Source organism: Nerophis lumbriciformis, linkage group LG34, assembly GCF_033978685.3.
Source record: "Nerophis lumbriciformis linkage group LG34, RoL_Nlum_v2.1, whole genome shotgun sequence".
NCBI lineage: Eukaryota > Metazoa > Chordata > Actinopteri > Syngnathiformes > Syngnathidae > Nerophis > Nerophis lumbriciformis.
The window spans coordinates 10,444,433-10,469,876 of NC_084581.2; the positions used below are offsets into that span (position 1 = coordinate 10,444,433).

General features: G+C 38.8%; 1 protein-coding gene across 2 annotated transcripts in view; it reads left to right on the top strand.

The window, feature by feature from the left end:
- The window catches only part of mfsd2b (MFSD2 lysolipid transporter B, sphingolipid), a 61,463-nt gene that overhangs the window by 14,831 nt on the left and 21,188 nt on the right, over positions 1-25,444 (top strand). For both annotated transcript variants that reach the window (XM_061929428.1, XM_061929427.1), the window contains exons 3-5: positions 15,205-15,330; positions 15,402-15,526; positions 23,912-24,035. In XM_061929428.1, coding sequence (XP_061785412.1) covers positions 15,205-15,330; positions 15,402-15,526; positions 23,912-24,035 — 375 coding nt within the window. The remainder of the gene's footprint in view (positions 1-15,204; positions 15,331-15,401; positions 15,527-23,911; positions 24,036-25,444) is intronic.

Sequence of the window (25,444 nt, forward strand, 5' to 3'; positions counted from 1 at the left end):
AACTTACATTTAACTAAAATGTTATTTTCTTTGTGCTCGACAAAAGAAAAGTAGTGAGAATGTTAAGACACTCGACTTCTGGCTTCACCATGATGTCATGTTAGTTGTTATGAGAGTAGCGTATGTGTGTGTGTGTGTGTGTGTGTGTGTGTGTGTGTGTGTGTGTGTGTGTGTGTGTGTGTGTGTGTGTGTGTGTGTGTGTGTGTGTGTGTGTGTGTGTGTGTGTGTGGCCCTTTAAGATATGACAGCATGTGAGGTGAGTGACGTCAGTGAGTGAGTGGGCAAGAGAAGTGAGGGAGCGGCGACAGTGAGTGCGTGCAGGTGCTCTAGCTTGGTGGATGGCTGCGTCCAATAAAGTCACAAAGTTGCAACAAACCGCCGGCTCGTCATTCACCCTCAGCTGTAAAGACCCACTTCCGGGTAAAGTGAAGGTTGTTAGCCCCGAAGTACATAGGCCCTGGAGGAACGTCTCCCCTGCGCCCCTCGACTACGGTCTGGGAGCCCCCACCCCCGCCCCCACCCACACAAAGCACGCCTCTTCTTTTCCACCGCAGCGCTGCAATAAAACACACTCAGATCTTCTGTTTCTAGCCGATAGTACATAAAAAGTAACGTAAAATAACGCAGTAACACATCATGTAGTAACGGTAACTGAGTTACTGAATATAAAAAATAACGCGTTAGATTACTAGTTGCCGCCGAAACTAACGGCGTTACAGTAACGCGTTACAAAGTAATGCGTTAGTCCCAACACTGGCAGTGAGTAATAATCAATTATGTAAAAAAAAGCAAACGTGATGCAACTGTAAAGGAGTCATATTATCATTTTTATTCTAAAACAATTCCTTTAGAGAAATGGACAAAACATACACTCTGATTCGCTGTTCGGTCTCCATTTAGATTGCTTGTAGTATTGTTTCGCAGCTAATTAAGTCAATAATGAATGAGGAACAACGACTTATCACACCATAACCAAGTAATTTTATTAATTTAATTATGTTATTAACCTTTATGGGTAAACATTTTGAAGTTATTTTTGTCCATTTGTCTGCAATTGTAACAACTTTTAATTGGAGACCAGACAACCAATTAGAAGATATGTTTGTCTGGTTTGGATTGACTCGTTACACTTTCACATAACACTTATTTCATTTATCATTGAAGTCAAAACTATTCCACAACAGTGACGGATTTTAGCATCCAACCATATACAGTCGTGGTGAAAAGTGTACATACACTTGTAAAGAACATAATGTCATGGCTGTCTTCAGTTTCCAATAATTTGTACAACTATTATTTTTTGTGATAGAGTGATTAGAGCACACACTTGTTGGTCACAAAAAACTTTCATGAAGTTTGGTTCTTTTTTGAATTTATTATGGGTCTACTGAAAATGTGACCAAATCTGCTGGGTCAAAAATATACATACAGCAATGTTAATATTTGGTTACATGTCCCTTGGCAAGTTTCACTGCAATAAGGCACTTTTGGTAGCCATCCACAATCTTCTGGCAAGCTTCTGGTTCAATTTTTGACCATTCCAATTGACAAAATTGGTGCAGTTCAGCTAAATTTGTTGGTTTTCTGATATGGACTTGTTTCTTCAGCATTGTCCACATGTTAATTCAGGCCATTATAAAACCTTAATTCTAGCCTTATTTAGTCATTCTTTTACTACTTTTGACGTGTGGTTGGGGTCATTGTCCTGTTGGAACACCCAACTGTGCCCAAGACCCAACCTCCGTGCTGATGATTTTAGGTTGTCCTGAAAAATTTGAAGGTAATCCTCCTTTTTCATTGTCATATTTACTCTCTGTAAAGCACCAGTTCCATTGGCAGCAAAACAGGCCCAGAGCATAATACTACCACCACCCTTCTTGACGGTAGGAGTGGTGTTCCTGGGATTAAAGGCCTCACCTTTTCTCCTCCAAACATATTGCTGGGTATTGTGGCCAAACAGCTTAATTTTTGTTTCATCTGACATCTTACTAGGGGTTGAGGTGCTGGGACCATAATAGCTGAATAGACAAGTGTTTTGTCAATAACAAATCAACACATTTCACACAGAAATTAGTTTATTTTCAGGATGTCATGCCTGCGTACAATATCACAACAAATAGCAATCATATGGTTATTGTCAGTACTATCAGAAAACAAAGACTACAACAATCTACAACCAACACTAGCAATGGTTATACTGGTGAAAATCAGTAGAGCATGCTTAGCAGCCTAATGTATGCCCAAAACTAAAGGATACATTTTACCAAGGTACAGTATGCCTATAGGCTACTGTTTCAGACGTTTCAGATTGCCATATAACTTGGTACATGTAGTCCACAATATGCAAACACGAATGAGGAATTATTTCATCATGTGATTTTGCTGTCTCCATACGTTTCACATTGCCATGACAGCCATGCTAATGTTGGAAACCATTTCCTCAGCGTATCAGCATATTGAGAACCAAATAGGCACTAACACTACCCACATTCACATAGGTTTCATTTGTCAAAAATATATTTTTCCCTGTCAGTTCAATTACACATCAACATACAGGCTAATAGGCATATATTTCACCGTTATCTTATATGTCGATGTGTATGCTCCCATTGACCGGGCTAGCATGCTAAGCCTTCGTTGCACGAACATACTATCTTTGTTAGACAAGATCATAGACTGTATTGGAATATAATTTACATACGAAATGTCCATTTCCATTTATTACAAGTAATAAGAAAACGTAAATGCCTGACTTACCTATCAAGGAGAAATTAGCAAGTTTGGCGTCAGATGAAAAAATCTTCTCCGCCTTCAATCGTCTCCATCTTTCGAAGCCATCGCCGATACAAATCCTTGTTTTGTTCCTGGCATTGTCATGAATAAGTTGAGAATCGTAACGAGGCCTTTTAGATTTACTAAAGTCTGACATGTTTAGTAACTTTACCAGTGGCAGTAGCTAGACGAAGGTGGCGGTGCGTAACTGGCAACCTGGATGTGAAACACTCACAGACTTTCTAATTGGTCAAACAGTAGAGGGCGGGGCATCGAAATGAAAACAATAACAAGATTTCGGGGCTGTAAATCTAATTTTGAAATGAGCATATCCCGGCTGAACTACTGTTATCAGTTATAGAGGTATTCGAAAATAACATTGTTTATTATTGCCTTTTGACATATCATGGCCATTTAATGATGATTTGACATGGAATTATTACATATAGCTCCTTTCACTTAAATATGATCATCCAACAGTTAAGTTTTCCTCTGGTTTAGAGTGTAAAATAGAGATTAGGATTATTAGGATTTTTACACCAATGTACAGCCACCTCCATTGTTAAAAGAGATCCAAGCACATACAGAAAATTACATGACTGTGGAGTGTCGTGCTGCATAACATGCCTCTTCATAAGACCCGTGTCACGTGATGTCAAACTTGACACCTCGTTGGCTGGTTCTGAGACAGGATCGACGGCTTCTGTCTTAATTTAGCAGAAGTGGGTCTCGCGTTTTGAAGCAGTGAATTTTTCTGCATTTAATTTTTTTACCCTGAATTTTCATACTCTGAATTTTAACACATAATTTTTAAACACCAAAGTTTTATACACACGCATTTTGCCATCGATTTTTTTTTCACTGAAATTGTAAATTGATGTAAAATCTGGTCACAAAATTCAAATGCTAAAAATTCAGTTACATAAATTTAGTGTCGAAAAAAGCTTTCATGATAAAGACAGAAATTAACCTCCATAAAAGGTGAGCGTTCATGATGTTATGACGTTTGTGTTGAGTAATATGTTCCGAAGCTAGGTTTGCAGCTATGCAGGTGGAATTAACCATTTAGTATTTTTGATAGGGGCTATAGGTAGGTAGTCTTAGACATTCTTAATTGGATTCAAGCAACCTTATCATTGATTTTTTACGGCTATATTAATTTTATGGAAACATTTACGACGTCCTTTTTACATTTTTATAAATTAAATATATAAATGAAAGAAAATATTCAAACCTTACAAAAGCCCTGTGTGTGGGGCTCCGGTGTATCATCTCCACTTCACACATCCCTACAGCGTAAACTACTAGTTTAAAAAAGTTTTACACAATTTTTAAAAAATGTTATGAGCTACTAATTGGGGTTTTATTTGCTGTAAACTGTCATCATCAAAACGATTGAGAAAAACATTCATGTGTTGGACGATGACACATTTTGGTCCCCGCTCTTCATGAAGGGGTGATGGTCAAACCATTTAAGAGCCACTAACCTAATCAATATGTTCCCAGACACTGTGCATTACAGCATCTGGCAACCATCAGCAAAATCATCAGCAGTCTCTGCTTTCACGCACGTAATCCATAATCTGGAGTGACGACAGCGCGGGATTTAACCCTGATGTATCCACAAACTGTCTGCAAATCCCTCAGTTTGGTGGCTTGGTGTTAGCAGCTTATCTCATGGCTGCACATTCAACGCAAGTCATTTGGCTTGGCTCCGCACTTTGTGTCATCGAAACACAGTATGGGTTGTCCGGGGAGTAGGCTGTCAACTGGAGCGTTTCTGCCAAGAGGAAAAGAATGCAGATTTAGTATTATATTAAAAGTAATAAGTCACTTCTACAACCATATTCTTATATTATAGGCCATATAGTGCACCGATGTTTAAGCTGCAGCCACCAAATTTGAGGAGAAATAAATCTTTTTACATATATTTTCCGCACTGGACCATAAACCGCAGATGTAAATGTTTATTTACATACCATAATTGTTTCCTACCGGTGCCTGTTACATGGCAGTAAAACGGATGATCAAACAAAACAGAAGTCATCGTCATGGTCCCACTAGCTGTCCCAGCTAGCTCTCCAATCAGCTGAACAGACTCAGTAACTCCACAGTGACATTCTGGTGAATTACAAAACTGAAACAATAAAAAAGAATACCCTTGTAAACGTGCTAGCATGTTTGCTAGTGCTAACAAAGCCAGCTTAATTACATTACGATATCCCCTACAAAGATGCATGAAAACACTCCTACAGACATCACAAATGGGACGGTTTAGTAAGTATAAATTGGTTAAGTTTTATTGTAAAACTTACAAACGTTGCTTGATGCGATCAATGAAAAAGCCTTTTGAGCAGAAACGCTATGGACAAATGTGTTCAGTTCAAGGAACAAAACAGGATGTACATTGGTAAACTCGTCCAAGAGATGGCACCATAGCACAAACAATAACACACCTTTTCAGTGTCTCTGTCGATGTTAAAAAGTATTTGTTGAATACAAAACATTAGCCGCACCGTTTTATTAGCTGCAAGGTTCAAAGCGTAGGGAAAAAGTAATGCCTTATAATCCAAAAAATATGGTAATACCACAAACTAGCGCATAGTTTATCCTCGTGGAGGCGGGACATCCTGTTTATGCGGCCTTTGATGATAACAAGTCCATAGCGCAGAGTTTGGAGGGCAGAGAACACTAAGATGATATTTTCACACATATCAGCAGAGTGGAGGCAGCAGACAGCAAAGACTTTGATTTCTTCCCAATTAGTTCTAATTGCAGCAGGAGTTTAGAAGTTGCAGCCTTTACTTACATAACCTCTCAGCCGCTTGTCTTGAGATTGAATAATTACACAGCGGGTTCTCCTGGTAATTGTTGCTCTCTCAGGCCCTTGATGTTTTGACAGGGCCCGAAAAGAAAAAAAACGTAAGAGTAGAGAGAACGAGGGCCGGGTAATAACAGTGTTTCACTCGGAGATGTGGTCGCTTTGGTGTTTATTCCTCTTTCATGCGCACCCATTAGCTCCTTTGAGAGTTCCTTCTTATTCACGTGTGAGAACATAAAGCTATGACTCAAAACATTTCTAGAGTAGTGACTGAAAATTAGGCAGAAAAAGTGTCTTTAGTTTTTTTTGTTAGCATGACAATTTTACACATAAAGGATCTCAAACTGTACATTTTTGGCTTAATGATGAAAATGTGCAAGGTTGTTCAGTTAGGGTAAAGCGTGCTAGTCAGCTAGATCGTTTGTTTACACCAAAACTACATGATGTTCTAGTATATTAATGTTAAGGGATTTTCTGCCTTTTTGTATGGTAACATGGTATGCCTGCTGTAGGAAATCCACTGCCATACGTGATTAGATGTCTAAAATGCAGTTAAAAAGGGTATCCTGTGTCTTCAGAAGACACAGGATACCCTGTGTATCTTTAGCGTAACTATGGAAACCGATGCCTTGTCACCTGATGATCAGTATAGAAAGATTAAAAATAATGGGGCCTAAAATTGGACCATGGGGGACCCCACATCTACATCATTGGTTACTGAGGAACATGCATCCATACCTACATAAAAAAAACACCGAAACCTGTTAAAACACTACCAGAGAGGCTGACCAGGTGTCTGAGTCTATTTGATAAAATGCGATGGTCTACTGCAGGGGTGTCAAACTCATTTTAGATCGGGGGCCACATGGAGAAAAATCTACTCCTAAGTGGGCCGGACTGGTAAAATCACAGCAGGATAACTTAAACATAAAGACAACTTCAGATTGTTTTCTTTGTTTAAAAATAGAACAAGCACATTCTGAAAATGTACAAATCATAATGTTGTTGTTTTTTTTTAAAGTTACATGTTGCGACTAATAGTATTCTACCTTTATTTGTCGTTATTTATACTTTCTGACTAAATTTGTGTCAGATTGGTGTTACTTTTCAATTTATCAAGATAAAAAAATAATGTTAGAATCAAATTACAGTATGTTATTCATGTAGTTTGCTCATTTTCCTCGACTGATGTACTAACATCATGTGGTTTATTTTTGTTTACATATGTAGCATCATCTACATAAGTACAAATAATTGCTATTGCGACCTCTAGTGGACACATTGAGAACAACAGTTTCTTTCATTCAAAAATGTCTGTATCAAAAGCAGCGCTTCTATCCAGCAGAACCAACACGGTGAGATTTTGATTATCTAAATTCCGCCTGATGTTGTTTAAAATTTTTGAAAGTGCTTTCTTGGTGTGGTGGTAATCCTAAAACCAGACTGAGTTATTTCTTAAATGTTATTTCCATTTAAAAAGTTGTTGACTCGTTTAAAAAACATTTTTTCCAAAATCCTTTTTAAGAACTGTAGGTTGGATACAGGTCAATAGATATTAAAAAAGTTTGGGTCTAAACTGCTCTTCTTCAAAAGAGGACTCACCACCGCCGTTAGCTAGTTTTTCAGTCCCGTTAGCATTATTCCAAAAAAGCTACATGATATTCATGTTGAGGGAATATAATATAAGCCTTTTGTCTAAATGCTAAAAATACTGTTTGTTGCAATATGGTATGGTTAGGGTTAAGCTTAGGTGAGTGTTAAGCTGTTGTGGGAGCTAGCAGCTATAGCTAGCTTGTCATAATCAGACCAGAGCTACATGATATTAAGTATATTCTTGTTGAAGAAATAAAGGCCTGTCTACATTCTGAAAAGGCAGTTTGATGCACTGTTTTTCAGTTAGAATTTAGCTCTTTTGTGAGCTAACTAGCTAGTTAGCTAGTTTGTCAGTCATTATTAAATATCACCATAAATGTAAGTAGATACATCAGCGTGCTGTAATAGCTCACGTATGTGGCGGCCATCTTTCCTATGTAAAGTGCAAGATACAATGTGTACATTGAAAGTAAATCATAACTAGCCTATTTCTCAATCGATTTTAGTGCAGTTTACTTTATGGTCTACATAGGGTGACCATTTCCATGACACCAAAAAGGAGGACATTATGCGGCATATCAATAAATTACTATGGTGTACATAGGACTCTGGTATACCTTATTTATAGTACAATTTTGAGTGGTTTAAAGATGATGTTTGTGTGGCTGAATAGGAAAAAATATTAAAGTCAAGTGTTTGTTAACAGTATTTGTATTTATTCAATACATTGTGGTGTTCAAAAAGTGACCACTGAGATGAATCTTTTCAAGTGCAGAGTGCCACAAAGCATAACATGTGTGGACTTAAATGTAGTTAACATATATAATAAAAAGAAAAATGCCACAAAAAATTTTCCACATCAACATCAAGGCTGCTTGCTGCATATCTGGTTGCGTTATGCAGAATATGGGCCAAACAGTTTGCAGGGAGCACATCTTTTTGGCTCAGTTTCAGCTTCTGATACACACTGTTATGTTTGCCACAATTGACACTGGCATTGTCTGCTGCATATGCAGACATGTTTTTCACCTCTAAGCCAGACATCTCAAGTTTTGCCAGCAGCTGGTTTGTTATGGCTTCTGACGTTTCGTTGCTGTCACTATAAAAATCCAACAGGACATGTTGGATGCCTTCATCAAGTGAAAATACCTTACCACAATGGGAAAACACTTGTTTGTTCCTTTATTTGAGGCGTCGGTTGCCACGGAAAAGGGTAGGTTGTTTTCTTTTATGTAGTCGGTATGTTCCTGTACTGAATAGTGAGCGATGACGTTCTCGCACAATGCCTTGGCTTTTGTTCGGCCACAGGCCATCCCTTTAGCTGTGGGCTAGTCACTGAAAATCTCCCGGTCCACTTTCATGCCGCAGTCTAAACTTCTGTAGGACTGGTGATGCTTTACAGCAGTGGTTCTCAACCTTTTTTCAGTGATGTACCCCCTGTGAACATTTTTTTAATTCAAGTACCCCCTAATCAGAGCAAAGCATTTTTGGTTGAAAAAAAGAGATAAAGAAGTAAAATACAGCACTATGTCATCAGTTTCTGATTTATTAAATTGTATAACAGTGCAAAATATTGCTCATTTGTAGTGGTCTTTCTTGAACTATTTGGAAAAATATATATAAAATAACTAAAAAGTTGTTGAAAAATAAACAAGTGATTCAATTATAAATAAAGATTTCTACACATAGAAGTAATCATCAACTTAAAGTGCCCTCTTTGGGGATTGTAATAGAGATCCATCTGGATTCAGGAACTTAATTCTAAACATTTCTTCACAAAAAAAGAAATCTTTAACATCAATATTTATGGAACATGTCTACAAAAAATCTAGCTGTCAAGACTGAATATTGCATTGTTGCATTTCTTTTCACAGTTCTTTTTGACAGACATTTTAGTGAGGGTCAAACCATCATGGCATGGGGGGAAACTCTGGGTTTATGGTAATGAATGGAATAGCCTACTTGATTTGATGTTCAGTTTATGAACTTACATTACATTACATACCCCCAGGGGTACGCGTACCCCCATTTGAGAACCACTGCTTTACAGCATGGTACACCTTGCACAGCTCCGCAGCGGTTATCTTGTCATCCAGGGGCGACGAAACTTCACGAAAAAATGTCCTCATTGAAGAGGTACTTGCCGCACGTTTATTACTTTTATGTTTATCCGCGCACCCGCATGCCGTTCAATTGCAGCTTTCCCCTGACTACTTACGTCGACATCACATCGACAAAGTGTGCAGAAGCCATGGAATGAGTCTCGACTGCTTTTCGTTATAAATTCGTTCTCTTTTATCCATTCAGAATTAAACGAGGTCTTGCGTTTTGGCATGATGCTAACTTTCTGTCAATGCCGCAACAGCACATGGACCCTTGTTTACTTTTTTAACCAATGATAAGCAGATTTGTATCCGACACAGCTCTTAGCCAATCATTTGATACGTTACTGCGTTGGGGGCATTTTTTACGGTCTTTGATTGGCTATTGCGCTGCAGCCCAGCAAAGATGAAAAAACTCCTCTCTTCAAGCTTAGTGCCTCAAAAAGGAGGACAAATACGTGTCCGGCTTGAAGCTGCGCCGGACGCCGGACAGGGCATTAAAAATCCGGACTGTCCGCCCTAAATCCGGACACCTGGTCACCCTAGGTCTACATAAAAACATGTGCTATTAAAACACAACATGTATTATAAAAAAAAAAATCTGGCCTATGAAACATTTCTAGTGTTCTTATTTCACTCGTACGACATACACTATATTGCCAAGAATATTTGGCCACCTGCCTTGACTCACATGTTTAATTTAGTTTAGTCTTTATTTGAAGGGACAATGCACAGAAACATTAAACTCACAGACAGATATGTTCTGTACCAGATTATAGCTAAATAGCTAATTTCCATCTGCAGTCCCTGGCTACCTAAATTAAAGTGATACAAAAATCATGCAATAAAATTATGACAATAAAATCATACACAAGTGTTAAGAAAAAAGTCATAAAATGCCCTTTCATGGACACATACTTAATATACAATACAACCACATCTCATTTACATCATCACACAAAGACAATACATGCTCTTGTTCACATCTGTCATCATTTGTAAAAACAACCATGATTTTAACAGACACACCTCACGATTTACAACAAAAATGCTCTCATGGATAAATATAATACACATGTGCACTTGAAGTGCCATTCCATTCCTACCCCGTAGGGTTCAATATGATGTCAGTCTACCTTTTGCAGCTATAACAGCTTCAACTCTTCTGGGAAGGCTGTCCACAAGGTTGCAGAGTGTGTTTATAGGAATTTTCGACCATTCTTCCAAAAGCGCATTGGTGAAGTCACACACTGATGTTGGTCGAGAAGGCCTGGCTCTCAGTCTCCGTTCTAATTCACCCCAAAGGTGTTCTATTGGGTTCAGGTCAGGACTCTGTGCAGGCCAGTCTAGTTCATCCACACCAGACTCTGTCATCCATGTCTTTATGGACCTTGCTTTGTGCACTGGTGCACAGTCATGTTGGAAGAGGAAGGGGCCCGCTCCAAACTGTTCCCACAAGGTTGGGAGCATGGAATTGTCCAAAATGTTTTGGTATCCTGGAGCATTCAAAGTTCCTTTCACTGGAACTAAGAGGCCAAGCCCAACTCCTGAAAAACAACCCCACACCATAATTCCTCCTCCACCAAATTTCACACACGGCACAATGCAGTCCGAAATGTACCGTTCTCCTGGCAACCTCCAAACCCAGACTCGTCCATCAGATTGCCAGATGGAAAAGCGTGTTTCATCACTCCAGAGAACACGTCTCCACTGCTCTAGAGTCCAGTGGCGACGTGCTTTACACCACTGCATCCGACGCTTTACTTTGGACTTAGTGATGTATGGCTTACATGCAGCTGCTCGGTCATGGAAACCCATTCTTTGAAGCTCTCTGCGTATTGTAAGTGGGCTAATTGGAAGGTCACATGAAGTTTGGAGCTCTGTAGCAACTGACTGTGCAGAAGGTCTTTGCACTATGCGCTTCAGCATTTGCTGACCCCTCTCTGTCAGTTTACGTGACCTACCACTTGGTGGCTGAGTTGCTGTTGTTCCCAAACTCTTCCATTTTCTTATAATAAAGCCGACAGTTGACTTTGGAATATTTAGGAGCGAGGAAATTTCATGACTGGATTTGTTGCACAGGTGGCATTCTATGACAGTTCCACACTGGAAATCACTGAGAGCAGCCCATTCTTTCACAAATGTTTGTAGAAACAGTCTCCATGCCTAAGTGCTTGATTTTATACACCTGTGGCCGGGCCAAGTGATTAGGACACCTGATTCTCATCATTTGGATGGGTGGCCAAATACTTTTGGCAATATAGTGTATTATTCAACAATATGCAGCACAATGTGTCAGCCTTCTTGTCGTCTTAATTTTCGTGCCGTTCACAGCAATGGAATGCCCTGTTGACACTTTGCCACTACTAGCTTAGGCGTGCGGCTCAAAAGGGTGTGACACATCTATAGTTACTTGTATAATTCTATCACACCAAAGCTACATGAAATCAAGTGTGTCATGTTGAGGGAATATGGGCATTTTTGTTGTAAGCAAGGTTATGTTTTAATCACCATTCTTTGATTTGTCAGCTAAAAACTACAGCAGATTCTTACTAAACTTTGTTAGGGCCGCTGCATTACCCAAGCAAAAGGAAATATATTTTATTGTCTGGTATGTTCCCAAAAGATCCAGTCCTAATCCAAATAAAGGTGCAGAATTTTCACGTTTTGGCTTCTACAGGACTGGATTTAAATGAAACTGACATTTATTGGATTATTTGCTCTTGGCGGCAACCGGGTGATATTTAAACGGGCACAAATCCAGTCAGTCATACCGACGGGAGAACGTTCAATTACCATACCCTATTTGCAAGGAATTAACTGCTCAGTAAACATTAGACGGTGAAAGTGCCCGAGGTTGGTTACACTTTAGGGCGTTTTTTATTTCCAGCGGGTTGTGGCGCTTCTCGACGGCGGTCCACATTTAAATAGACACGGAAAACATCCGGGACGCTTTAGCTGTGGTTGTGAAAGTGATGATGAGGATGATGATGGTGCCGTGTAAATAACAGGCTTGTTACCGGAGTGTCTATTGATTTTTGCTCGGTTTGTTTATTTCTTTTTGAGAGGAGGCATTCACAGGAGCAGGTCAGGAACAGTAAACAGGAGACTTGCTTGCTCGACTATTATCATACAGTATGTTATATTTATAGCACTGGATGTAATATACAGCATGTGCTTATCTTGCAACCTTCTGAATTACAATACTCACCCAAAAATGTCCTTTGCTGTTACATGACTTCTACAGGTGACTTATGTACAGTAGTCTTCTTTATTGTTGCTTGTTAGACGGTGCTTATGAGTAATATCCGTCAGTTTCTATTTTTAAAAGCACTTACCTCATCCTTCACTGTGTGAATAATGGATGATGACACAATTCTTTCTTTTTAAATGTACACTTTTTTGACCTCCTAATTCCCAGAAGAAAGCGAGTGATGAAACGATAGGTGACAAAACAAAAAGTAATTGGTAATTGCGCCTGTTGATGTGTCAAGAGGCGCATTTTTTTTTGTATTCAGCTCAGCTCATAATTGTGGACAAAAGAAAAGGTTATATTTATACAGTTGCAGTTTCATTTGGGATTATTGTGCTTTTTAAAACAACAATTAGCCAAAAATGTTACATTTTTACAAATTTAGGACACTGTAGGCTTGATTTACTAAAGGTTTGCGTGTACTAAAACACGTGCAACCTGATAGCACATGCAAAGCTGATGGATGGCGTCCGTTAAGTGAGCAAAATAAGGTGTGCAATCTATTTTGCGTCTCTGTCTTCATTAATATGCAAGATATATGCTGATCATCAAAACAGCCACAATACCAGGAGATGCAAATATAATTATTTTCCACGCGCAATGTGATTTATCAGTACTCATCATAGTTTTGCGAGCACTGTTTTGCGTTTTATTTAGTACTTGTCAGAAGGACGTGCAAACTGACAGTTCCACACACGGCTGCAGCATCGGTGCTCGCGCTGCACAGATGAGAATCCTCCGTCCTACGTGTGTTTGTCAACATTTTGAACTGTCGGAAATCAAAAATATTAGACATATTATCTAATAAGCTACATAATGTTATAATTTTATAGCTTCTAGAGGACTTAAAAGGTGGATTAAAACTAGTGCAATTGATGTGTTTTGGTGTGCTTTTTTTCCGCATAGAATATATTTTATTATATTATTTCTTATATTAAAAAAGCCTTTTTAAATATGCATTTTTTCCGTCTTGAGGGGAGTAAGTGCAGCCTCTCTATAACGAGTGCACCTTCGCCGGTAAAAAAAGAAGAAGTGGTTTTAATGTAGATGCACTGCAAGACTGCTTCTAAAATGCCCATAAAAAGTGGTAGATGTCTCCTGATTGTTTGAAACACAACAAAAAGCCACAGATAGGAGCATGATGACAGGAATGTGCCGTTAATGAGGGTGTCTCCTTGTTTAGGTCCTGTATAGCGCATGTAAAATCCTCATTTAAATAAGGCAGTCTGCAGAACTCCTCAATTGCACACGCAGTGTTAGTCTATCACACGCAACACGCTGACTAATAGTACACGCTACTTTATAGATTGCACACTTTGTTTACCAGGTGGTGTTTGAATCTTCTCGTAAATCAGTCCCTTAATTTGTTATGGTTATGATGAAGGTGTAATTCCACAACTTGGCCACTAAGTAGCCCAAGTACACGCTTAATTAAAGTTAAGTTAAGTTAAAGTACCAATAATTGTCACATTTCACAACTAGTTGTGGTGATATTTGTCCTCTGCATTTGACCCATCCCCTTGTGCACCCCCTGGGAGGTGAGGGGAGCAGTGAGCAGCAGCGGTGGCCACGCTTGGGAATAATTTTTGGTGATTTAACCCCCAATTCCAACCCTTGATGCTGAGTGCCAAGCAGGGAGGTATTGGGTCCCATTTTTATAGTCTTTGGTATGACTCGGCCGGGGTTTGAACTCACGACCTACCGATCTCAGAGCAGACACTCTAACCACAAGGCCACTGAGTAGATTATTACTTAATTAGTGATGGGTCAATTGCAGGGGCGCCGAAAAGGGGGGTAAAGGAGACGGATTCTAGGGGCCCATGATGGAGGGAGGCCCAGAGAAGCCCCTAATGATGATGAAATTATAATACAGAAAAAATAATGACACTGTGTTGGGGGCCCTGTAAAGATTCTTTTCATGGGGCCCAAAATCCCTAGCGGCGTCCCTGGTCAATTGATACAGAAGCATCGATGCATTATAAAACACAAGGAGTGATACTGTGTACCTCGATACCTCAATATGTGTGTCAAAAAAAGTATGTGAGCGATACATCTGCTGTGTCGTTTGACTGTGAAGCACCAAACTGTGTTTATAAAGAAGCGCGTCTTTTGACTCTTGAGCTCGTACTAAAAAAAGTTGGAGGAGTGACATCGATATGTGTTGCCATCATCGATCTAAATGGAACTAAGAAAAGGAAAGACTTCCAGAGTGTGGGATGGTTTTAAATGTATAGCCCCAAAAAGGGTAAATGTTTTTTTCCTGTTTCCTATTTGACTCATTGACCAGAGTTGCACGTTTCATATTCCTTTTCTGCACAAAAAACTATTGTATTTGCTAATTATTCATTTTATTTGCAAGTTAAAGGCAGCGGCTTTTCCAATTCAAAAACAGTATCAGTGCAGTGTCAATTAAGCCAGTAAAAATGTATAAATGTACCCATCACAAACTCTACTTGTGCTGTTTGGAATGCGTGACAAAAAAATCCAAAAGGTGCACGTCATGGGGTATGTTGTGGTTGTCTGAAGTCTAAAACATGCATTTGAGTTTTTGTGTTATTTCGTTGAGCACAAAACCAATCTTTTCTAATTTTACTACGAATTAGTGTGAATTTTCTATGAAATTCTTGGAAAAAACATTCCTATTTTTGTTATTTTTCTCACAGACAGACCTCAATCAGAAGTTGTCGGTGTGCAATAAGCTGTGTTTCGCCATCGGAGGCGTGCCCAAAGAGGTGGCCGCCAGCGCCACAGCCTTCTTCCTGCAAATCTACCTACTGGACGTAGCCCAGGTAACGTGTCTGAGAGAGGGGGACATTGTCATGTGACCAAAAATGAATTTAAAAAAAGGAATGTGCCGCAGATCAACGCCTTCCAAGCATCCATGGTGCTGTTCATCGGGAAGGCCTGGGGAGCCCTGACGGACCCCGTGGTCGGCTTCTTCATTACCAAGACCAAGTGGACCAAGATCGGCAGACTCATGCCTTGGTACGACCCTTTTATTACCACCACCAAGCAGTGAGCAGGAGTACACAAAATACTACTTCACTCATTTAAATGACATTTCACTTGTTTTGACGCTGCATGATGGGCTGTTTTAGTCATTTTCTTTTATTGGCTAACATTTTATGAATCAAAATGACAGTGGATTTTTTTTGTTTTATGGTACTTCATTTGTAATGGTGAATTTTTTAACGAAAGCTGGAATTTGATATTTAACTACTCTCGGCGGTGCATGATAGATAGTTTCAGACATTTGCTTTTTAGCCAAAAATTATAAATCAAATAAATTTGCATTAGAAAGTAAAAAAATTGAAAATACACATCAGAAAGTGACAAAAAAATTGAAAATACGCATGAGAAAGTAAAATATTACAATATACGCATTAAAAAGTAAAACATTTGAAAATACACATTAAAACATAAAAAAAAATATTACAAACTCAAATTGTAAAAAACATGAATAATATTAAATATGAAAAATATCAAATAAATGGGATAAAAACTGTTATGATATGAAAAGGGGTGGGATTAAATAAACTATTTTTCTTCCTACTCCCTTTTGGATGTGCCATAATTAAACAACTGGAAATATGTGATGCATTAGTAATTGTATGTTCTAAATAAACTTAAACTATAACTAACAAACTATTTGTTAAAAGTGAAAAATGAAAAACTATGCATCAGAAAGTAAAAACATTAGAAAACTCACATTAGAAAGTGTAAGAATTTGAAAATATGCATTAGAAAGTAACAACATTGAAAATACGCATGGAAAAGTAAAATGTTCTAAGATATGCATTAGAAATTAAAAATTATAAACTACGCATTAGAAAGTAGAACATCAGAAAATACACATTAAAAAGTAAAAAAAAAAAGATTGTCCGCATTAGAAAGTAAAACATTTCAAAATAAGTATTAGAAATTTAAAAAATGATTGAAAATATGCATGACAAAGTAAAATGTTAGAAAATACACATTAGATATTAAAATTTGAACGAGACATTAGAAAGTAAAACATTAGCAAATACGTAATAGAAAGTAATGAATTAGAAAATACACATTAGAAATAAAGTAATGCATATTATTTTTTTTACACTATCAACCATTGTATAAGTGTAAAAATAAGTTAAGTGCTGCTTTTAGCAAAAAAACAAAACAGTCAAATCTGAACATTATTGACATGTGCCGGAATAAGCACTGAAAAAAATACAAAAATGCTATGTGTGGGTTTTTTGGGAACAGAAAAAAAGGCTTCTGCTTGCCGTTGCTCAGCTGGAGATGCTAATGGGGCTGCTTTAATTGCGCTCTTCCCGACGCGCCCTGTGATGAGCTGTAGCATTTATGTAACACCTCATTTCACATTTGGCCGACATCCATGTTGTTTGTTGGTGTTTTTCCCCCTTTGCTATCTCACATAGCTTTAGCTTTAGCCAATGTGGATTTGCAGCTTTTAGTGCCCTGATTCACTTTTACCTCCTGTGACTTTATAAGCGGCGGTGTGTGTTTGTGTAATATACTGCATGGGCAGTAATTACATCAGCAGTGTTTAATGCTGCCTGCATAGATCACGCACACATTGAAACATTATATGAGCTGGCAGGACTTGGAAGAGGACCAGGTTCAGGAGCAGACTGAAGCGGAGGCTTGTTAAATCACCTTCCGCCTCCACTTTTGGAGACTGTGGGTTGTCGAGGCAGGGCTTCTCGCCCGAGTTTGTTTGCGGACATGAATATGAGGTGTGGTGCATGCAGGATGTCTTCATGCATATGCTTTCAGGCGTATTTGCCATGCAGAAAACCTCCGTTTTTTAGCCTCCCTTGTGGAAAGACAGGAAGTGCCTTTCCCTTCTCAGCTTGTCCTGTCAAGCAAAGATATCAAAATCGTTGCTTGGACTTTAAGAAGAGGTTAGCATTTAAATACAGCAGCTTCCCTTTGCTGCAGCAGGGAAAATAGACCAACGCTCCAAGGGTGACAGTGAAGGCAACTCAACAATACTCATAATTAAAAGTCACTATTTTAACTCAGTCTTCCTTATATGAAAAGGTAAAATAATCTTAACCTTCAAGGACACTGATTGAATGGATTTTGAAAATGTTTTTTCTCATAGGAAATAGAAATGATCTGTTCCTAGTGAAAAACTGTCACCATAAAAACCTTTATTCATTTCTTAGCTGTCATGCAAGTGTAAAAATGAGTAAACCACCTTTAAAAAAACGCAAACAATGAAATACTAAAATCTTTATTTCGACAATGAGCGCCAAAGGCCAATATTTGGTACGTCTCATTTTTAAGAAACATTTCTAGTTGTCGTAAAAGTGTAAAAAGAAGTTAACCACGTTTATAAAATACATTCAGTTAGATCGTTATCATCTACTACGTAACACAAATATATTTTTTTTGTATTTTTTACACTATCAGCCGTTGCATACGTGTAAAAATAAGTTGAGTGCCGCTTTTAGCAGTAAACAAAACAGTCAAATCTGAACATTATTGACTTGTGTCGGAATAAGCACAAAAAAAAGACAAAAGAACAGCGTCTGCATTCAGAATTGCACGGCATCATAGTCTAATTTGCGTAATGGGCCATGACGCATGTGCATGGAATTTTGGTGGGCGCTGTGGGAGGAACACAACGTGAGCAAAAACCTTAAAAGCAAAACAAATAGAAATATTGAAATAGAAATAAACTTTCCTCTGTCGCTTTTGTGTGTGTGTTTTTTTTTTCTGTCACAAGCAAGACAGAGTAGCCTGTGAGTGCTTCTAGACGGGGAAAGGCGAGTTTTTGTTTGACTTTTCCTTCAAAAATATCAAATGAGAAGACAAAAAAAGTTTGCTATACGTGCTGCCAGTCACTTTTAAAGGGAAACTGCACAATTTTTTAAATTTTATTTTGCCCATCGTTCACAATCATTATGAAAGACATGACGACGGATGTTTTAAAAAAAAAAAGAAGCATACTATTTGTATATATATACGTTTACAAGATGCGCACAGACGCAGCTGCTCGAGGCTCCCCACTACTTTTTCCACTTTCATGTTTTGTCTTTGTGTCTATTTTTATCTTTGTCTTTGCTGAACACAGTGACTGTGGGAATACCTCCCCCTAAATATTGTTGACAATGACAGTAAAGGTAAATCTAAGGAGGACTTATTCTGACAAGTTGGTAAACTTTGACAGAACGTCAGAACTTTGACGAGAACGACGCGAAAAGACGCTTGGTTCCACCACCCTTTTCTTCGCCAGGATTATGAGTCATTTTTCAGCTAAACGGGAAAATAACCAGATTTTATCAATCGGCATCTTAATGACAGCAGACATTGTGCAGTAAGTGATGTTTTATTATGTTTGTTGGCTCTCATGAAGTCTGCAGTGAGTAATAATCAGTGATATTGTTGAAGAAAAAAGCGAATGTTGTAATGCGTTTTTGAAATTAATGCACCACCTATGCTTAAAATGATCAAAATACATAAATGTTAAATGTTATGATAAATGTGCCTGTTACTACATTACATATATACTTACAGCATGTATATAAAATCTTGTTTTTAAGGGCTTTATAGGCAGAATAAAGCGACTCCCATAGGCTCCATTTAAAGCAAACTTTTTAAAACGTATTTATTTACTATTTAAAATGCAAAAAAAAAAGAAAACTCTTGTGTTCTTGTCTTACATAATGATTGTGAATGATAGGCAAACTCCAAAAGAAGTGCAGTTCCTCTTTAAGAAGACAGATCCCTTTGCTACATCATGTATTAAGCTTGCTTACGCACAATAACCTGCCGTACACTATTTTGAGATGTATCAAGAGTAAACTACAGGTGGAAATGTGTGCTCACTCACGCCAACTTCATGCTTCACATACGCACATTTCCACAGACTGTGGATCCTTTGGCGACACACACAGGTGGTAGTTGGGGCTTTGCCAACATTAGATTTCAACAATGTAAAAAAGATCGAGGCAAGGACACAAAATTCACTTTTTCGCCAATACATTTAATGCTTCATATTCATATTTGTTAGGACGTCTATGAATTTGTCTAAGCGATCATTTTGCTAACTATTCCTGTGACTACCACAAGTAGCTCTCCTGGGTTGTAATAATAAATTGAGAAATCAAACAAGAGTCCAAGTTTTTCGTATACTTTTTCTTTAAATTTAAAGGATTGTGACGCAGATATGAGATAATTTTCATATGAAACTCTTAATCTGGCTGTGAGCAGGCTACAGTATAAACACATTACGTTGTAAATTGCACAAACTCTTTTTATATTGGGGGTAATTAGTCATTTACCGCTTCTTAAGTTTTACGTATCACTGCAGCGACTTATCTTTTTAAACGGGATGCAGCACTGCAGCGAACAAAGAAATGTGTTTCGATTAGTGCGTGCGCACACTTAAATACATCTGAATTTAATCTTTCGGACGCTATTTGGATTTGAACGCACTTGTATTTTTAGTGGGAAAGCTACGCAACTCTTATTACGTGAGGCCGCAGGTGCTCATGAGGTGTTAAGAACCAGAGTTACGATGCCATCTACTGTTTGGCTAGTCAGTCTCATTATAATGTGTTTATGAGCAAGGGCGAACAAGTAGCGCCAAATTTATTTGGTAAAAAGTTTGGAAACTTGCGCTTTATAAGGAATGACGATAAAGTGACTCGACTGCAGCACTTTTAAATCCCTTCTGTTCCTTTCCCACCTCATCTCATCCACTCTGTTCATGGATGGCGTAAAAAGTGTAATTGCTGCTCTCTTATCGAAACACTGCAGCTTGATAGAGAGCAGGAAGTCATCAGCATTGTTTTTGTGCCTCGGTACGCCCTCTCACTCGCCCTCACCCCACTCTCTCGCTTTCTCTCCCCGTGCTGCATCTCGCAGGAACATTCGAACACTCCCGTTGACAAGCGGCAGGGCCTTTCATTGTCTGCCCCACCAATAGTGCAACACCAGCGTTGTTGGCCACCTTTTGTCAGCGCTAACAATCAAGAGCAGAGTGCCAGAATATACTTGTTCACTCCATGGCTTTTTTTTAGTATTGCTGTTGTGGTGCAGGTGAAAGGTCGTGGCCCCTCTCTATTTTTGGACAAGTCACCTAAATTCCATCACAAAACCTGGAAACGAAAACTGCATTTAAGTTAAAAATCTCATAGTTTTATTTATTGAAAGTATGTTAGCCTTGATACTGGAATTTAGACAGTTTAAAAGTACTTTAGCAAACACCGTGTGTCTGGAACTTTGATGCTAATCAGTGGCATATGGAAGTAGAATTGTCTCACATCAACTTATATATATCAATAAGATATTAATACATATGCATATATTAATAAATATATAAATACACATACAATAGTGATACATAAATAAATAATTTGTATAGATAAACGCATATTTGTAAATATATTTTTGAGATTTTAAAATATATACAAATAAAATGTATAAATGTAAAAATGTGACATACAAATAAATCAAGAATTTGTCAAAATAAACGTGTATTTGTAAATATATTTTTGAGATTTGAATATAAATATGTTCGATTTTGTATTTGTATTTGTATTGAATTTGCATATGTGGATCGCTTTTTTGCTTTTGTGTCGATGAGACATTCCACCCACAAATCAGATGCACAAATAAATGTGACCTACACACTCCCCTGAACAACCAGCAGAGGGCACTGCAGCCAGAGCGGTCTGGGTCACAGACATGGTCAGTCACTGGCGAGCCAATCAGAGGCACACTAGGTAGTGTATTACGTCATGACTTTTGGGATGATTTGACACACAAAGCGAGCTACTTTTCAATTGACAGTCAAGGGGATCTACCTCATTCATATATATAATTTATATTGATTTATTTATGAAAGGGATGTTTTTGTTACCAAGTTAAAGGTGTTTAATGATAATACAAGCATGTTTAACACATATCAATTATTTGCTTTCATGAAGACAGGAAAATAAGTTGGTGTATTACCTGATTCTGATGACTTGCATTGATTGGAATCAGACAGTAGTGATGATAACGTCCACATTTTCGAATGGAGGAGAAAAAAAAATCCTTATTGCTGTCTAATACCACATGAAAGTGGTTGGTTTTTGGCATCTTATTTGTCCAGCTTCCATACTCCTTTTTATACACTTTACAAGAACTCCATTGACGGCAAACTCCGTGTCTTGCTAGTTTGTTAGCTCTCTGGCTTCCTGAGACTCTTATTTTGTTAGCGCAGGCAGGATGATGCAGCGCTTTTATTGTGAAGACAGGAACTGTGCAGTCGGTCTTTAGTTTTTTGACAGCAGGTATGGCGCGAGAGTCTGTTGAAATAAAAAGTGTTTATCGCCTTCATGTCGGCCTTTTTTTTTAATTAATAATGATCTCGCTGCCACCAGACCTCAGATCTCACAAGACCCTCGGATGCCATAGTGAAGATTGATAATTGCTAATTTTTAGGTCTATTTTATCAATGCCAGGCTGGCGATCGACTGACAATGATTGTGATCAGTAGCTTGCGATCGACGTGATGGGAACCCCTGCTATACAGAAACACACTTGCGCACTACTGAGCATTGAAAAAACTCAACAGTGTACAAAACGAGCTATTTAAAAATCTAAAAATCCGCATAAGCAATCAAAACATATCTCTAAATTGAAATAATTGTAAAAACATGTTTGAACGTGAAAAAATAAGGAAATAGAATATACAAATTTACAATTTGCAACACACAGTGGTCCCGCTCATATTGGAAGTGGCGGACAAACCATTTTACCGGCTCGGACAGGTTAGCTAGTTCGGGGGTCGGCCGACCTCGTCTCACGCGATCTAGTTTCTCTTGAAATGTCCTTCCTGAAAATGGCCTTGCGATTATATATCTACAACCTAATCAACATTATGCTCTCCTTCTGCCATTGTGGGTTAAAAAAGCCGAGATTTCTCTGCTGGCCGAGTGTGGCTCCGGTGCGCCTCTGTTGATTTGCATAGCACTTCCTGCTCTCACAACTCACAACTTGTTATTGGATACTCACTTGTGAGTCACCAGTGAGTATCCAATCACAGGGGCGTTCACTTCACCTTCAACAGTTCGTGTGGCAACCTAGGAGGCCTACCGTCAACAACTTGTGATCTGATTGGCTATTGCAACTGTCAACTATATCAACTGTATGTGCACCGTTAACCTACGATGACAGCTTTTATATATGTAGAAAATCTTAATTGAAAATAAAATATATTTTTATCTCTATATGATCATGCAGAAAAGGGCCTGGGGCCACCACTGATGCTAATGGATGTGATGCACTTTTTACAAACACACTGTAACTCTGCTCTTGTCCAGTGTAACATAACATATGTCATATATCAGCGATATATGTTGTTGTATGTGATATAGTACCACATACAACAACGTAACATTTAGGAGTGGGACACAAACTTCAGCGACACCAGCATAACTATGTTAGCTATATGCTAACAATACTCTTGCATTTTAACAGCAACATCATGTCAGGTTATACTTTTAATGCTACAAGTTACATCTGGAGCTGACTGACGGATAAGTGGCAAAGCTTCAGTCATCCTTTTAGGATGCGTAGAAAAGCCTGAGGAAGGCAGTTTTTCCTCATAAGTGAGCAATTGGTGATAAACAGATTTATCTTTGTTAGTGTTTTACTGTTGTAGCTATATGTACAAATAGCGCCTCTGAAGTGGCAGCTAAATGATAAATGATAAATGGGTTATACTTGTATAGCGCTTTTCTACCTTCAAGGTACTCAAAGCGCTTTGACAGTATTTCCACATTCACCCATTCACACACACATTCACACACTGATGGCGGGAGCTGCCATGCAAGGCGCTAACCAGCAGCCATCAGGAGCAAGGGGTGAAGTGTCTTGCCCAAGGACACAACGGACGTGACTAGGATGGTAGAAGGTGGGGATTGAACCCCAGTAACCAGCAACCCTCCGATTGCTGGCACGGCCACTCTACCAACTTTGCCACGCCGTCCCCAGCTGGTTGCATCAGTTCTTTTTTATGTCCTTTGTGTTCTTTAATGTTTCCCTTCTTGTTTCTCCTATCAAGATGGTGCCATGGTCCTGTGCTTTCTTGTAGTTGTTGGGTTTTTCTTTATTTCTTACATTGAACAAAGAGAGAATAGTCCAAAATGAAGTCAAATTCCTTGTGAGCTAACATACTTGGCCAATAAATCTGATTCTGATGTTTGCATTATTCAAAGAGGTTTGAGCAGACAGCTTAGCGCCGCTGTGATGTCAACAAACACGGCCTCATTTATTTGAGGTCAGCATGACGTTACATAACAGTCAGATTAATACCATGTGATTTGATTGGTGGCAATCAGATGTCCTTAAAATGGTGTCGCTCTGCAGGATGTTGGGCTGCACGCCGTTCCTGGTGGTCTCCTACTTCTACCTCTGGTACGTTCCTCCCTTCACCACCGGGAGGTTTGTGTGGTACCTCGGATTCTACTGCCTCTATCAGACACTCATCACTGTGAGTACAAGCTACACTATTGTTGTGGTGCCCCTTTAGGGATGAGGTTAAAGTTAGGCGTGTCTCATTCCAATATCGACCCTAGATATCAGCCCGATATCAGAAAAAACGCAAGCATCGGATGATAGCTGCTTGCATCTAAACTCTCCGATATAAGGCTCATATACACTATACTATCTAAATGTCCTCCAATAAGCACACAAGTCTGGGTTTTTCTTGTATTTTAGTCAAGTCATTTACAAAAGGTAAACATGCTAGACTATAGCACAGACCTGGGCAAATTAAGGCCCGGGGGCCACATGCGGCCCGTTAAGTATTTCAATCTGGCCCGCCGGACATTCCCAAATCATTTTTTTAGATCTTTAAGATGGAAACTGTAGCTGCCATTATGTTGTGCAGTGATGTTTTCAAATGACCGTAAGTCTTGAACTATACAAATTATTTCAATGGTTGGAATCTGCACTTTTGCATGATATACTAGTTACAATGGTAATCGAATTAGTTACTATGGTAATGTAAGTCACAGCATTTCAGACGAGGCACCAAGCAGTGTGGGTGGGGAGTGTTTCCACAAAGTGTCAGCCTGAAATGTGGGTGTCAGGGACAGACGCTGAAGGAAATTTTCACAACAAAGTTCTAAAGCTTAGTGATATATGAGATATATCAGATTGTAGGTGGGGTTTTTTTACCCTTTGCGTTCATATTTCGCTGTTTGTTGCATTTTTGTCTCTTTTTGCTTGATTGTAAAATATGTCGATAAAGAGGGGGTGTGGCGTTCATATGTTGTCAATATTCTGTGTTTTATCCTTCATAGAAAAATGTAAAATTCCATTCTGTTTTTTAGGGCGGTCTGTCAAAACGTTTTTAGCATTCAATCAGACATTATTGTGAGGTTTTGTATTAGTGTTCCTAAAAATAGATATACCGGCCACCAGACAAATTTTTTTTCTCTAAATTTGGCCCCCGAGTCAAAATAATTGCCCAGGTCTGCTATAGCAGCTACACAACAGCTATGCACACAATAGCAATAAGCTGGACATACGTAATAAGTCAGAATCAGAATCAGAATCAGAATCAGAAGGGTTTTTATTGCCATTGTTTGAGAACGGGTTTACAAACTAGGAATTTTATTTGGCGCAATCGTGCAACATAAAACACATAGAACACAGAATAGAATAATATGAGCTGTAACTGAGCTATCAGATCTTGTTGTTGTTCATGTGTCTGATGGCCGAGCGGAAAAAACTGTTCAGGTGGCGGGAGGTGTGGGTCTGGATGGACCGTAGTCTCCTGCCTGGGGGGAGAGGGGAGAATAGTTTGTGTCCAGGCTGAGAAGAGTCAGCTGTGATCCGATCCACACATCTCCTGGTCCTGGAGGAGAACAGGTCCTGGAGGGGTGGGAGTTTGCA